This window comes from Schistocerca serialis, chromosome 6 (genome assembly GCF_023864345.2).
Source record: "Schistocerca serialis cubense isolate TAMUIC-IGC-003099 chromosome 6, iqSchSeri2.2, whole genome shotgun sequence".
Taxonomy (NCBI): Eukaryota; Metazoa; Arthropoda; class Insecta; order Orthoptera; family Acrididae; genus Schistocerca; species Schistocerca serialis.
Window position 1 is genome coordinate 228,350,014 of NC_064643.1, and position 16,894 is coordinate 228,366,907.

At 39.2% G+C, this 16,894-nt stretch overlaps 1 protein-coding gene across 1 annotated transcript in view; it reads left to right on the top strand.

Annotated features, from left to right (window-relative positions):
* LOC126483812 (probable 28S ribosomal protein S25, mitochondrial) overlaps positions 1-16,894 on the top strand; it is a 55,625-nt gene that overhangs the window by 18,878 nt on the left and 19,853 nt on the right. Inside the window, exon 3 of the mRNA XM_050106998.1 lies at positions 14,201-14,288. Within this exon, the coding sequence (XP_049962955.1) occupies positions 14,201-14,288 (88 nt within the window). The remainder of the gene's footprint in view (positions 1-14,200; positions 14,289-16,894) is intronic.

The window sequence follows — 16,894 nt, forward strand, 5'->3', positions numbered from 1 at the left end:
TAAATAGAATTAATTTAAAAGTGGTATGTATGCTTAATTGCTTGTTTTTGACATTCTTAGACTTGTAACAGTTTCTCATTACAACGGTGCAACTAAGATAGCCAGATGATGATGATAACCCAAAAACATGATTTTTTTTTTTTTAGTCATAACACTCCTTTTGAGTCATCGATTTGTCACAAGCGAGATTATAAATTTCACTGCTGTGTGTCCATGCAGCAGTGAAGTTTGTAATTTTGCTTCAGCAATTTTTTTCTGAAGATGTTGTGATTTCTGAGGGTGTGGTTCGGCTGGGATCTAAGTGCACAGATTCAATATAGGGTGTGATGCTTAAAACTGTACAAATGAAACTTTTTTTTTAAAGAAAATTTATTAAAACAAAATATAAATAAAAATGAAAATCTTTTTACGTTATAAGTAGTGGTATCTTTCAAGAGTAACGTTACTCGATGTAATCCCCTTCAGCTGCAATGACTGCTTCCAGTCTTGTCCTGAAGCAATCGCCTGCACTCTTGAAAACAGTGCTGTCCATATTCGCAAGTGCTGCTTCAATAGTGGTGCGTAGAGATTTGACATTAGAGTGCCTTGTCTTATTGGTAACTCTTTCGACTACCCTCCAAACATGGTAGCCGAGGGGGTTTAAATCCAGGCTATTCAGGGGCCAGAACTGCTTTGACCAGAACATTTCAACGTTATCTGAGAGCCAGTTTTGGACTAAATGGTTTGTATGTGGTCCTCCTCTTCCATCCGATGCACTGTTCGCTCACTGACATTCAATGCTGATGCCAGTTTCCTTAACTATTGCCCTGGGTCCTCCTAAATCAGTGCCTGAACCTTTTCAATGACTGTCGCAGATTGTGCACGCATTTCCTCAAATTAGATTTCCTTGCTTCGTTAGTGGAACCTTCCCCAGACTTACCCGAAGCATTATACTTGGCCACAATATCATAAACAGTCGATTTCAGGTACCCGCAGAATCAAACTATTTCAGTGGGTGAACGCCCAGCATGAAGACTTTCGATAATCATGGCTCTTTGGTTGTACTCTGCACTTCTCTGTAACATCTTGCCCATTTTGAGATTCTGACTGTTTACTAGATGCCTATGGCATTAAAGAATGCCAATCGAATCTCCGATGGAAGTATGATACGGTGGGAAAATCAGATTGAAATTTGTCCAGATTTAAGTGCTGCAACCTGTGTATATAGCCTAGTTACAAATATTTGACTGTCTCTTCTGACTATGTCACAAAATATGATGTGGTTAGGTTGCAGTGTGATTGGTTGTGAGCTGGTGAAGCCAACAAATGTGACAACTAAAAATCTGGTTGTGATGACAAACTGATCTGTATCTTAGCCCAAGGTTTAGGTTAGGTTGGAATGCACTACCGTATTCACTCGAATCTAAGCCGCACTTTTTTTCCGGTTTTTGTACTCCAAAAAACCGCCTGCGGCTTAGAATCGAGTGCAAAATAAGCGTAAGTTCTGAAATATGTTGGTAGGTGCCGCCACAACTAACTTCCGCCGTCGAATATATGTAGCGCTACACAGGCATGCTTCGCAGGCACAAAGATACATTCTGGCGCCAAAATCTCTGCATCAGTAAATAAATTAAAAGAAAAAGGTGGAAGACGAGCTTTTTTCTCTGCCCCGAATTTCGACCACTGCATTTTCATACATTATCCAACGAAGTAAATACAAATTCCGCATTGTTCATCTTCGAATGTAGCAGCTTCTCAATGTACTACGAAAATCCGACTGGCAAGACTGTTTGCGATGTTTGTCAATATATGTTCTGATTTTTTTCCTACCTGTGAGAAGAGATGTTTGCTAATGGGAACTTTTATGAATTGTGAATCACATGCAGTATTCTCTTCACCACAAGAATAATACGAATATAAACATTTTGCCATGTATTCTTTCGTGTTTGCTGCTATCTCATTTAAATCCTGTCTGCCTAATAAACTACAAAACTAGAGTGAGACAACAGCAAACGCGGAAGAATACACATATCATGTCATGTTTATATTCGTATTATTCTTATGCCTAATAGTGATACTTCAGAAATGAAGCACGGCAATTGACTAGATTTTTAAATCTATTATGACTCTAATTTCTGTGCAGAAAGTAATGTACTAAAGAGGCATCTGCAAAGATTTTCAAACAGAGAAAAATTTTCGCTAAATTCTCGTTCAGAACATCTTCTATCATATGCAGTTTATTGTTTGGTTCTTGTTGATCATTATCAAAAAAAGCAGTAGTGTAAATAACAACAAATAGCAGTCTCTTGCCATTGTTTCGCTAATGAGACGATTCCTCTATTTTTTTTTTTTTTTTTTTTTTTTTTTTTTTTTTAATTGTAAGCGGCGGCAGCGCACACAAAAGCAAGCCATGCCGCTAGCGGCGACAGGTCGTGAACACTCATTACCAGAATGCGACAAACAATGCATGACACAGTACAGTAATACATTTTCAGCTTGGAGTGACGTAAACACCTATAACAAAGAGAATGGCACTTATCAGATCAAAGAAAAATAAGCAATCAATTCAAACCAGACAAAGCACGTGAAAAACGAAGGGTACCCGTATAAATACGGACAGAGCGCCTGATCCATAGCAATGGCTACTTGGTAAAGCTTAACTGCTAAGCTTACGACTCGAACCAAACTACTGTAGCTGTATCGTCATTCATTCGACCTAAATTGTGTCTCATATCAAAATGGACTAACTTTGTTTCTATTTGGAGGTGCGGCCTAAAACTTTTCTCTCCCCTTGAATTTCGAGTCTCAAATTTCAGGTGCGGCTTAAATTGGGGAAAAATTTTTTTCCTTGATTTCGAGTCTCATTTTTCTGGTGCGGCTTAGATTCGAGTGCGGCTTAGATTCGAGTCGTTACGGTAGGTTTATTCGCAAAAATTAAATTATTAATCCTTTTTGTGACATACATGTGTTTCTTCTGATAATGTCACAAATTACAAGGTTCTGACCTAATAGCACAGCTTAAATTAAATTAGTAATCTTGGGTGTCAAAATATGTGCCTGTTTCTTCTGAATGTGCTAGAATTTCAGTGATTGTAGTATACTGAAATGATAATTTGACAATATTCCTTCAAAACATGTTGTCTGTCCGCTGCTCTCTCATTAGTTCCATAGACCCAGCTGCTGACACACCCTATTTCCTTCGCATTATATCTCATGGCAAATGTCGACAACACTGTTGCATGAAACATGTGAGTATGTGACTGGCCTTGGTTTAGACTTTCACCAAATTTTCTCACATTCAATACCAATGGCTCATTACAAGTCATTCTTACTCATGAAGGAAACAAACAATGCGATTTCCCTCTTTCAGTAAGACTTAATTCTACAAAGTTATTAACTTGGACAATTGATGGGCAGCTTTCAGGTTTTTCTGATATCTTAAACTCTCATATTAAAGTGTACCGGTATCTGCATTCTGGGCTCTTTGGACTCACATCTCTGTGTGGTTGCTGCAGTGCCTAATAAATGTCTTTCCGCTCACTTCAAATGATCCATCAGGCACCAACTTTTGTCTCGAGATGTCACCCCGTGTGTTTCACAGGTGATCAACACACACAAAATAAAATTTTTCACTAGAAGTAATTACTGTTCTATAAGTGAACATAGAAAACATACTCCTCATGAATGTAAGGGGCAGCTATGCCCTATGGTAACATTCGATTCAGAGCTGCAACAGAAGTTGTATGCCACAATGGATGTGTCCTGGAAAAATATTAATTATTTTCTCTTTTGCAATGCAGCTACTTTATATGTATTTTCTTTTGTCAAGGTAGTCCAAGTGACTTGTTTAGTGTTAGCTAATTATTGTTTTACTCTTTCAAGGCCCCGGGAGTAGACAACATTCCATTAGAACTACTGATGGCTTTGGGAGAGCCAGTCATGACAAAACTCTACCATCTGGTGAGCAAGATGTATGAGACAGGCGAAATACCCACAGACTTCAAGAAGAATATAATAATTCCAATACCAAAGAAAGCAGGTGTTGACAGATGTGAAAATTACTGAACTATCAGTTTAATAAGTCACAGCTGCAAAATACTAATGCGAATTCTTTACAGACGAATGGAAAAACTGGTAGAAGCGGACCTCGGGGAAGATCAGTTTGGATTCCGTAGAAATGTTGGAACACGTGAGGCAATACTAACCTTACGACTTATCTTAGAAGAAAGATTAAGAAAAGGCAAACCTACGTTTCTAGCATTTGTAGACTTAGAGAAAGCTTTTGACAATGTTAACTGGAATACTCTCTTTCAAATTCTGAAGGTGGCAGGGGTAAAATACAGGGAGCGAAAGGCTATTTACAATTTGTACAGAAACCAGATGGCAGTTATAAGACTCGAGGGGCATGAAAGGGAAGCAGTGGTTGGGAAAGGAGTGAGACAGGGTTGTAGCCTCTCCCCGATGTTATTCAATCTGTATATTGAGCAAGCAGTAAAGGAAACAAAAGAAAAATTCGGAGTAGGTATTAAAATTCATGGAGAAGAAGTAAAAACTTTGAGGTTCGCCGATGACATTGTAATTCTGTCAGAGACAGCAAAGGACTTGGAAGAGCAGTTGAATGGAATGGACAGTGTCTTGAAAGGAGGATATAAGATGAACATCAACAAAAGCAAAACAAGGATAATGGAATGTAGTCAAATTAAATCGGGTGATGCTGAGGGAATTAGATTAGGAAATGAGACACTTAAAGTAGTAAAGGAATTTTGCTATTTAGGGAGTAAAATAACTGATGATGGTTGAAGTAGAGAGGATATAAAATGTAGACTGGCAATGGCAAGGAAATCGTTTCTGAAGAAGAGAAATTTGTTAACATCGAGTATAGATTTAAGTGTCAGGTAGTCGTTTCTGAAAATATTTGTATGGAGTGTAGCCATGTATGGAAGTGAAACATGGACGATAACTAGTTTGGACAAGAAGAGAATACAAGCTTTCGAAATGTGGTGCTACAGAAGAATGCTGAAGATAAGGTGCGTAGATCACGTAACTAATGAGGAGGTATTGAATAGGATTGGGGAGAAGAGAAGTTTGTGGCACAACTTGACTAGAAGAAGGGATCGGTTGGTAGGACATGTTTTGAGGCATCAAGGGATCACAAATTTAGCATTGGAGGGCAGCGTGGAGGGTAAAAATCATAGAGGGAGACCAAGAGATCAATACACTAAGCAGATTCAGAAGGATGTAGGTTGCAGTAGGTACTGGGAGATGAAGAAGCTTGCACAGGATAGAGTAGCATGGAGAGCTGCATCAAACCAGTCTCAGGACTGAAGACCACAACAACAACAACAAGTTTATCAATAAGAATAACCCCTTGTGCATCCCAGACAATTATGGACACAAGCTTTCCAGAAGCTGAAATAAACTTGAGCCTTATGGTGGTTGGCCACTGCCTTTTATTCACTGTTTTGACTGCTGTTTTGATCTGGTGTGAAATTGTAGACCCATATCTCACCCACAGTAAGAGACGGGCACACAAAATTTGTTGATTTATTTTTAAAATGCTTCATTCATTGGTGTGTGTGTGTGTGTGTGTGTGTGTGTGTGTGTGTGAGAGAGAGAGAGAGAGAGAGAGAGAGAGAGAGAGAGAGAGAGAGGAGGGGTAGGACCTTAGTTTTAAGGTGTGATGCGTGCTGATGTGTGAAACGGTCATTTTCAGGCAACCTCTGGGGCATGTGCCACATCTCAGTTGTACAAAGCTTACTCAAGCAAGTGGGCCCAGTCATAGGTGCTCATAGGATATTTGTGGAGCCTATTGATTTTTCAAAAACCACTCCCAGTAAAATGAGTGGACCACTGGTGAGCATTCACATCCAATCCAGCAAGAGAACCCCCCCCCCCCCCCCGAGGTTAGCTCTCTGGAGCATCCTCATACAGAAACAGGGAACACTTATAGTAGCAGGGCATGGTCATGTCAAAATGTTTCCATGATTGTTAAAAGGGAAGAAGGCACCATTGCTAAGGTTTCCCCATTCTACCTTCAGATACAGATCCTATCACAAGTGACTTGAAGTCATATTTTCCAAATCTGTTGCAGTGTTTCAAGTGCTAAAGATTTTCTCACGCTACAGTTCCATGTAATGGTCATGCTGCTTTTGGGAACTGTGGCCAATCAGTTCATGAGCCAGGTGGAGGATGCTCATCTCCACCAGTGTGTGTTAAATGCTTTAACAAACATACAATTTGGAGCAGAGAGTATCCTGCCCGCAGGACTGAAAAATTAAGATTACACAACCTGTGCTTTAGGTTGAAGCAAAGAAATTATTTAAAGTGATGCAACCTCCATTACTCGTTACCTCATCTGTATTAGTGGTGAAATAGCTCGCAGTTAAAGTCTGTGTGTCAACACAGACACAAGGAGTAAATGTCACTACCAAGCACTTACTCATGTTGCTGTGCATGTAAAATTACAGGTTTCAGTAAGCCTGCATCTACCAGATAATCAGTTCTAAGACTTGCAAGAGAACATTGTGCCACCCTTACCCCCAAAAGAAAAGATCTCACCAGCAGTGTTTGATTCACTTAATCACAAACTTTCCCATGTTTCTAACCAAGAAGGATAACTTACCATAAAGAACAAGTCAAAGTCCAATAAAATAGTAACTAAAGCAACAAAGATGAAATCAGCAGCCACCTCTGACGCTGAAGATTTGGAAAAGGAAATGGTCATTTAAAGGATCCACCAAGTCTCCTCTAATCCACCCATATTAGTCTTGTACTCCCCACCTAGGTGCAAAGAGAAAGAGAAGGCAGACCTCAACAACAGATAATGGACAAACTACAGTCTTCTTCAGAAATCATAGAGAAAAACCAGCTCCTAGCACAGGCTAGACCTGCCTATAAGGCTCTCAAGGAACACCACATTTTAAGGGTTCTGATACTTGTGTGCTATGAGGCTATCATCTACATAGAAAGAATGAACTCAGTGGCGAAAGGGCTAAGGGAGGAGTGGCAGTTCTCATCACCGACACTCTTCTTCTTCTTCTTCTTCTTCTTCTTGTTTATCGCCATAATTACCACACTACAAGCAATTGCTGGCACCGTACATTTTGTGTCATTCAGGTAACACAATATTCCATTTATCTACTGGTACAGGAAGCACTTAATAGTGAGGCACTCTTTGAGCTGATCAATCAGCTGTCCCCAGCGTTCCTCTTTTTAGGAGATTTCAGTGCACTTAGTGCTCTTTGGGGCTGCAACCCTACCTGTCCTTGGGATCAAACAGCAGAAAATCCCATTGTTCAAGGCTCAAGTAGTTGAAAATATGTTGTTGTTGTTGTGGTCTTCAGTCCTGAGACTGGTTTGATGCAGCTCTCCATGCTACTCTATCCTGCGCAAGCTTCTTCATCTCCCAATACCTACTGCAACCTACATCCTTCTGAATCCGCTTAGTGTATTCATCTCTTGGTCTCCCTCTACGATTTTTACCCTCCACGCTGCCCTCCAATGCTAAATTTGTGATCCCTTGATGCCTCAAAACATGTCCTACCAACCGATCCCTTCTTCTAGTCAAGTTGTGCCACAAACTTCTCTTCTCCCCAATCCTATTCAATATCTCCTCATTAGTTACGTGATCTACGCACCTTATCTTCAGCATTCTTCTGTAGCACCACATTTCGAAAGCTTGTATTCTCTTCTTGTCCAAACTAGTTATCGTCCATGTTTCACTTCCATACATGGCTACACTCCATACAAATATTTTCAGAAACGACTACCTGACACTTAAATCTATACTCGATGTTAACAAATTTCTCTTCTTCAGAAACGATTTCCTTGCCATTGCCAGTCTACATTTTATATCCTCTCTACTTCAACCATCATCAGTTATTTTACTCCCTAAATAGCAAAATTCCTTTACTACTTTAAGTGTCTCATTTCCTAATCTAATTCCCTCAGCATCACCCGATTTAATTTGACTACATTCCATTATCCTTGTTTTGCTTTTGTTGATGTTCATCTTATATCCTCCTTTCAAGACACTGTCCATTCCATTCAACTGCTCTTCCAAGTCCTTTGCTGTCTCTGACAGAATTACAATGTCATCGGCGAACCTCAAAGTTTTTACTTCTTCTCCATGAATTTTAATACCTACTCCGAATTTTTCTTTTGTTTCCTTTACTGCTTGCTCAATATACAGATTGAATAACATCGGGGAGAGGCTACAACCCCGTCTCACTCCTTTCCCAACCACTGCTTCCCTTTCGTGCCCCTCGAGTCTTATAACTGCCATCTGGTTTCTGTACAAATTGTAAATAGCCTTTCGCTCCCTGTATTTTACCCCTGCCACCTTCAGAATTTGAAAGAGAGTATTCCAGTTAACATTGTCAAAAGCTTTCTCTAAGTCTACAAATGCTAGAAACGTAGGTTTGCCTTTTCTTAATCTTTCTTCTAACATAAGTCGTAAGGTTAGTATTGCCTCACGTGTTCCAACATTTCTACGGAATCCAAACTGATCTTCCCCGAGGTCCGCTTCTACCAGTTTTTCCATTCGTCTGTAAAGAATTCGCGTTAGTATTTTGCAGCTGTGACTTATTAAACTGATAGTTTGGTGATTTTCACATCTGTCAACACCTGCTTTCTTTGGTATTGGAATTATTATATTCTTCTTGAAGTCTGAGGGTATTTCGCCTGTCTCATACATCTTGCTCACCAGATGGTAGAGTTTTGTCATGACTGGCTCTCCCAAGGCCATCAGTAGCTCTAATGGAATGTTGTCTATTCCCGAGGCCTTGTTTCAACTCAGGTCTTTCAGTGCTCTGTGAAATTCTTCATGCAGTATCTTATCTCCCATTTCGTCTTCATCTACATGTTCAGATCTAAAAACATATGCTTCCTAAATACAAGGGCAATGACACATTTTAGCACAGCAACAGGTCATTCTCCGCCATTAGTCTGACAGTCTACTCTCCTGTTCTCACAGATTTTGGCCATAGGGAAGCTTTAGACGACCTCCACTCCAGGGACCATTTCCCAGTTTCTATCTGCTTTTGACGAAAAACAGAGGAAACCACCTAGTTGGATAATCTGCAAGGCAAACTGTACGCTTTACAAGCATTTTCTCATATTTGAACACTGAGACAACATCCAAGACTGGTTGGATCACCATAACATTGTGAACCACTTCACCTCTGATGAATGTTTACAAAAATCCTCAGGTCATCACAGAGACACTATGTTCCTTAGAGGCATCATCTTTGCCATTGTGCAATAAGAGACAGGCAGGCAGCACTTTGCGGATTCAAGCGTAATTCACCTGCAAAGAATCTTGATGCTTTTTGGCTAGTGAGAGTGAACACCTAATGGACAGTGAAAGAGAATGTGAAGCATACGGTCACACAGGTTTCTGAATACATCATTCAGTCAAGTTCTGCCACTGTTGTATGGGTATCAGTGAGGAAGATCCCTGGGAAAATGTCATCATGTCCATTAGCTACTGTACAGGACAGTGGAGTCCTGAAAGACCATGGCACAATACTTTCACTATATAACATAGTCCATGAGTCGATTTTCAGGTTTCCAGACATACTGAGAAGTTGGGGGAGGGTACAAATTCATTTCAAATGTGACACCTAACCTTGAATCTAAAGACACCCTCCTCGCATTTTTTAATAAAATATGAGGTTGTGACCAGTATCCTACCCTTCAGAGGCAATCAGTAATGATAGCACTTTTTAGTAGGAAAAGCATTAGAATGGAAGATCAACACCCACCTAGAATCTAGGAAGCTCATAAGTCACTTCCAATATTGATTCAGAATGCAGTGTTCCTGTCTTGATAAACTAAACTTATATTGTATTGTACTGGGGACCTAGAAATGACGGAGAGACTTCGTCCCCACCGTAGCCCTCAGTGGTACATAACCCCACAACAGGCTACAGCAGTTCACTCACCCCACTGCCGCCCCACATCGAACCCGGGGTTATTATGCGGTTCGGCCCCCAGTGGACACCCCTCCCCTCCCCCTGGGAACGTCTCACACCAGACGAGTGTAACCCCAAATGTTTGCATGGTAGAGTAATTATGGTGTAAGCGTACATGGAGACATTGTTTGTGCACCAATCACCGACATAGTGTAACTGAGGTGGAAGAAGGGGAACCAGCCTGCATTTGCCAAGGCAGATGGAAAACCGCCTTAAAAACCACCCACAGACTGGCCGGCACACCGAACCTCAACACTAATCCACCAGGCGGATTCGTGCTGGGGACCGGCACGCCTTTCCGCGCGGAATGCAGTGTTTTACACCACACGGCTAACTGGGTGGGTAACCTAACCTTATTTGAGGTGTCTATAAGGGAGACATTCCTACAAAACGAGCATTTAACATCAATTTTTTTTAACATTGAAAAGTCATACCACACTACATGGAGACACAGAATCATCTCTCAGTTACATGAATGGCGATTTTGTGGTCGTCTTCCTATTTTTCTGCTACCCTTCTGTGCTGAACATCATTGTAGCTACAGAGTAAGGAATGCTCTTTGTGATAGGTCCTCTCACATTAACGGTATCCCTCAGAGGAACATTTTTAGTACTTTGAAATTAATTCACTGACTTGAATTTCTTGACATTAGCTGTATTAGGTATAGACTTATTACCCAATAGTGACATGTGAAAATCTGTGCTGGACTGAGAATTGAACACAGTCCAGCATAAATTTTTGTATGTCACTATTGGATAGTAAGTCTATACCTAATACAGGTGATACCAAGGAATTCACAGGCAGCTAAGATGTAGATCATCATCAGTGTATGTTCTTTCAGATGTGTGTGCGTGTAAGAACATTTTAACCATGACTATGTTCACAATTGCTATCAGTAAGGTATCATCCATAGTGAAGAATCCTGTGAACTTCTCATTGTTTGTGGATGATTTCTTCACTTTGTGCTCCACTTCGAGTCCCGCATTTTCCTCTCATCAATTACAATTGAAACTGAAGAGATTAAAAGCCTGGTCTGACAGAACAAATTTTAATTTGTCCCCTGAGAAAACTGTGTGTACTGATTTTATTTGTGATCATTCTCATTTTATGCCCCTGAGTTAAGACTGTGAGGTTCTGTTTTATATTTACATGACACAATGATGTTCTTGAATCTCTTACTTGATAGAAAACTGACCTGGCTGCTGCATCTCAGGGAACTAAAAATATGGTAAGATCCCTTAAAGCACTGTCCATCATGAAGTGTTTGAATGGGTAGAACTGGGACAGAGATAGATCTGCTGGTTGCAGTTCTGTCTGGCCCTGTATGCTCTCACCTAGATTATATTTGTACAATCTGTGGCTCGCCATGACCAACATACTTGAAGATGCTGGACTCAGTACACTACAAGGTCATCAGACTGGTTGCAGGAGCCTATGGAACAAGCTATATACCAAGCTCACGTGCAGAGTTGCGTGAGCCAACATTATCTTATCAACAAAGGTTTCTTGTGGCTAAGCAAGCATTCAGGCTCCTATCATTTCTGACATCACTGACTTTTCCTGTAACAGTTAACAATCCATGCAAACCTGAAACGACTTTACAGAAATCATTTATGAGGAACACAATTGTTCAGCTATGGGTAAAGCAGCATTTGATGGCTCTAGTTCTGTTTCCGATAAATACACAGAGGCAAAGTTGGAGCAAAGCACCACTCCAGTTGTTAATGAATCCCCAGGATAATTTTCACCTCATCAGAATTGAAGAGATTGTTCACTCCAAGCTGTGTTTTAAGAACAACTTTTTACCATTTTACTCTTTTCCTCTAGAGACTCCCACCTGAGTTCCTGAAGCATTTCCGTAACACTCACATGATGATCAAACCTACCAGTAACAAATCTAGCAGCCTGCTTCTGAATTGCTTCTATGTCCTCCCTCAATCCAACCTGATAGGGATCCCAAACACTCGAGCAGTACTCAAGAATAGGTCATATTAGTGTTTTATAAGTGGTCTCCTTTACAGATGAACCACATCTTCCCAAAATTCTACCAATGAACCGAAGACGACTATCCGCCTTCCCCACAACTGCCATTACATGCTTGTCCCACTTCATATCGCTCTGCAATGTTATGCCCAAACATTTAATCGATGTGACTGTCAAGCACTACACTACTAATTGAGTATTCAAACATTACAGGATTCTTTTCCCTATTCATCTGCATTAATTTACATTTATCTGTATTTAGAGTTAGCTGCCGTCTGTACACCGATCACAAATCCTGTCCAAGTCATCTTGTATCCTCCTACAGTCACTCAACGATGACACATTCCTGTGCACCACAGCATCATCAGCAAACAGCTGCAAATTGCTATCCTCCACCCTATCCAAAATATCATTTATGTAGATAGAAAACACAGCGGACCTACCGTACTTCCCTGGGGCACTCCAGATGATACCCTCACCTTCGATGAACGCTCACCATCGAGGACAACGTACTGGGTTCTATTACTTAAGAAATCTTCGAGCCACTCACATACTTGGGAACCAATCCCTTATGCTCGTACCTTAGTTAGGAGTCTGCAGTGGGGCACCGAGTCAAATGCTTTCCGGAAGTCAAGGAATATGGCATCCGTCCGATACCCTTCATCCATGGTTCACAAGATATCATGAGACTATAGGAGTAGGCAGAATCCTTATCCTTGATTGATTGATTGAGGGAGAGTGGGGGGGGGGGGGGTTGAGTCTCAGGAAATCTGCTTTCAGAACCACTACTCATACAGTCTTCATAATAAAAAAAAAAAAAAAGAAAAAGAAAAAAAAAACCAACCATGTGAACAAACATATTAAAGAACTAGGTTTTCAGCATCAATTAGTGATCAGTTCTTTTTGTTTGTACTACAGTACTTACTGCCAGTGGGAGTTCATATGAGGAATAATGCTGCAGAATAAATCATGTTGAATAACTGAGCCTTCTGCAGGTTGTTTCTGTTGTTCTCACACAACTCTCACATTATTTCAGTTGGCGTGACTCACTGTCTTCTTCAGGTGCTCCGTGCTCAAAACAAATCAGTTTTTGACAATATTTACATTGTTATGTAAAAAGAAATCCTTGACAAAATGTCAAAATACCATGGCAGTTAACATTTTGCACTCTGTAAGGCAGACATAGGGTATCTCTATGTTCTCTTATTTAAATCATCAATGCTTGGGTGGTGAGCGTGCCACAAAGAATGGTATGTGTCTTTTTGTGACTGCTAACCAACAATTAGGATATACATTGAAACAAAAGGTGCACTGGCATTCAAATATATTTACATAGGCATTATTATACAAAACTTCTAATTGTTTGGCATTTTTTGAAACAGTCTCCAGAGTTGGCAGTCTTCATCGTTATTTCACTTGAATTGTTTATAAATGAATCATTATTCTCATTTTCACTTAGAGAGCCCTCTAAAAGCTGTACAACCTCTTCCTGAGAAAGGACTGTACATGAAGAAATAGCCATTTCATGCCTACTAACTTGAACATAATAATTAAGACCTTTAACACAATTGCTACAGATCAACACTGAGTTGCGACAGGTTTCCCTAGATGGCAGTGTTATGCCGCATTGTTGCCTAGTACTGTCACATTTGAGAATGGAGCATATGAGAGGTGAAAAAATTGTGCCAAATGATGCTTGACAATGAAATGAAAAGAAATTTCACAATGTTGAGCACCACTCACCACTGGAGTGGAAAGATTAACCCCACAAAAGGTACTAACATCAGATAATGAACTTAAAAGTTTTCTTGTTGTTTCATATTGACCTGATCACCACATAAGCAACAATTACCATTTGGGGCAAAACTATTTTAACAATAATTTTTTGTTACAAACCAATCTTTAATTATGTACAAGGATAGTGTTTCTCATAAACATATCTCATTTTATGAAAAAAGTGACAGCAGAGGGACACTGGCTTCTGGTCATACAGAACCCAACAAAAATCAGAGCTATAAAGCTGCGTAAACAAAACTATTCCAAACAAAAATTTTGTTTAGGATGTTACATGAATTACAGCTACATTAACAAGAAATCGGTATCAAGGCCACGTGAATACCGGCCCACTAATTTTTTATACTTGCTCACAGAAGGGTTCTTTTGGATGATAATTTACTATCATATAATTGGCCTTATTTGGGGAGTTAATTGTATCTATAAGGTGTTCTGATAAGTGTAATTTGAAACCACGTTCTTTGTTTCAGATGATGGAGAACAAATGTTAATTGATATTGACAGTAAAACCAAGGAGCAAGTACATAATCATGTGCAAAAAGTAATATGTAAACCAGAGTAAGTCAGAAACTTCATTGTACTTCTGTCATTTTCAAATGTTATAATCAAATTAAATTGTGCTAACTCTGATAAAAGTAGTATGTGGGATAATTTGCAGAACAGGTCTTTTAAAATTCCTTTACATTTTCATGAATGTGTTGAAACCATTTTAACATCTATGCTGAATATTTATATAAACATTTTGCTATACATTTTTGTGTAAAACACTTCCAGTAAGTACTGTTGGCATACACAGGGTGAGGAATCAGTTATCTTTCTCATGTGTCACCTTTTTTTTTTTTTTAATCTGACACCTTTTGAAATTTTTTTCACCTTTCTCACAATTTTTGGTTTTTTAGGAAGAAAATAAATTGTTTACTTTTTTCCAGTTTCATTCATTTAACTTTTTGGAATGCTCAAATGATGAAAGTAGATAAAATCATAAAAATTATGTTATGACTGACAGGTGGCAGTGGTGAGGAGTGGAGTTGGCAGTTGATACACAACATGCCACATACTCACATGATTGATAGTTGCGCATGCACCAACAAATCGTCTGCTGATCAACTATTGCCAGATCTTTGTAGGTAGTGGGGAGGGCAGTAGTGGGAGCTGCTAATGCTGCCACAGGGGCGACACCTTGAATATAAAAGCCAAACATATACCAAGACAACAGTTGAGGCCCTTAGCTGATAGCATTGTGTTGTGAGGTGCTGTGCAAGGCAACAAGGTACTCTGTGATAAACTTTTCGAGATGAGAAAATGCAAATTTCTTATTGACTGGATTGAAAAGGCAGATAGTTTGAAAAGTAAAGTCTCTGCATGAAGGCAAAAAATTAGTGAAAGTGAGATATTTTGCAGTGTGTGTTGCTTTATTAAATTTGAGACCAAAGGTTTCCAAGCAATTTTAACCACTCAGTTTCAACAAAACACAAGCACAACTTTGGTAATAAATTTGGACCACATCAGTTACATTTAGAACTTTCAGATCTGCCACAACCTTCAAGTTTGGTATGTGCACCAACAATACCAAGAATAATTCCACCACCACTGAATTGATTTGGACAATGAAATCAGTGATTTCCTATTACTCTATGGTTTCATCAAATGATTTCCAAGAACATATATTAGAAGGATCATGTTCACCATATTACACATTGAGCTTCGACGAAACTACTAATTCTAAAGAGAAAAAAGAATTACATACAGCCATTACAGTTTGGTCACAGAGTAAGTGTTGCATAACAGTGTGTCACTTTTCTTTGTTGGTAAAGCAGTTGCTTAAACATTACATCAGAAATTATATGAAGTGCTTTCTGAAGCCAACTTGTTGTTAAATAAATTCCTTGTGCTGGGATCAGATAGACCTAACATCAACAAAAAAGTGTTTAAGCTTTTAGATAGTGATATTGAGCAGACCCGAGGCTGACAACTTCTAAATGTTGAAACTTGCAATATTCATACAATGTATAATGCGTATGTAAAGGCTCTGGATTGTCTAGGTCAAGAAGCATCCAGACTTCTGGTCATTATTTACCATTATTTTGACAGTTGGCCTGTTCACTGTGAAGAATTTGAAGGAATTCAGTCTGAGTTTTAACATTCCACATCACACGGTTTTAGATACACAACCACAAGGTGGTGGAACAGGTGGATGGTATTCAATATTTATTTGATAAGCATATACCCCCTTAAAAAGAATTCTGCTACTGTTCAGTCTAAATCCAACAATACCATTGTGAGTATTTAAAAAACCTTCAATAGAAGCAGAATTTTTTATTTCATGATTTCATCTGCAGAACTATTCACTATATTCACACAATGTTTTCAAAGCCAAACATCTTTCATTTCCAAGTTGCGCACAGAAATAGAAAACATACTTGAAACATTTTTGGCTCATTTTTGAAAATTTCTGTTATGAGAAAAATGAGAGTATTTCTGAAGTTCTTCGTAATTGAACTCTTTACATTTGTTAATCTGCTTCCTCTTGAACAACTGGTTGTTAGCGGGAAAGTAACCAAAGAGCTTAGTAAACTGGAAAAATGTTACTAGTTGTGGGTTCTAGAGAATGCCTTAAAACATTACATTGCCAGTTGCAATAATGTGATGGAAAATACACGCTTTATGATGTGCGCAACTGTAAAGTTTTAGGTTTTTAGACCCCAAAGGAAGATTAAAGAGTCGAAGCTGCAATGGCATGTTAAAGATTGCAAAAATGATGCCATTCTATCTCCAACAAGGTTACTTATTGGATGGGTGGAGGGTTTGACAGTTTGAAAAAGATGAACCAACTTTTGATAATAAAGGTATTGGCAATTACTGGCAGCTGCATATCTCGAGAAGAAATGCATAATCCATACAGTTAAAGTGTCTAAATATTTTGAACCTTGTTAAAGCTTCTCTTATGTGATCCCATGGAAATGCAGGCATGAGAGAAGATATTGTATTTGAAGCACATATTAAGAGAGGATAAGACAACAGTGACCAAAAGAGTTTTAAACTGTGTTTTGACTGTGAGGGATGTTTTTCAAAAGTACCTCCATTTCCTTCCTGAGCTCATTCATGCGCAGTTAATTAAGTATGGACAGCAAGCACAAGCAAAGTGTATTGCTTATAAGCAAGAA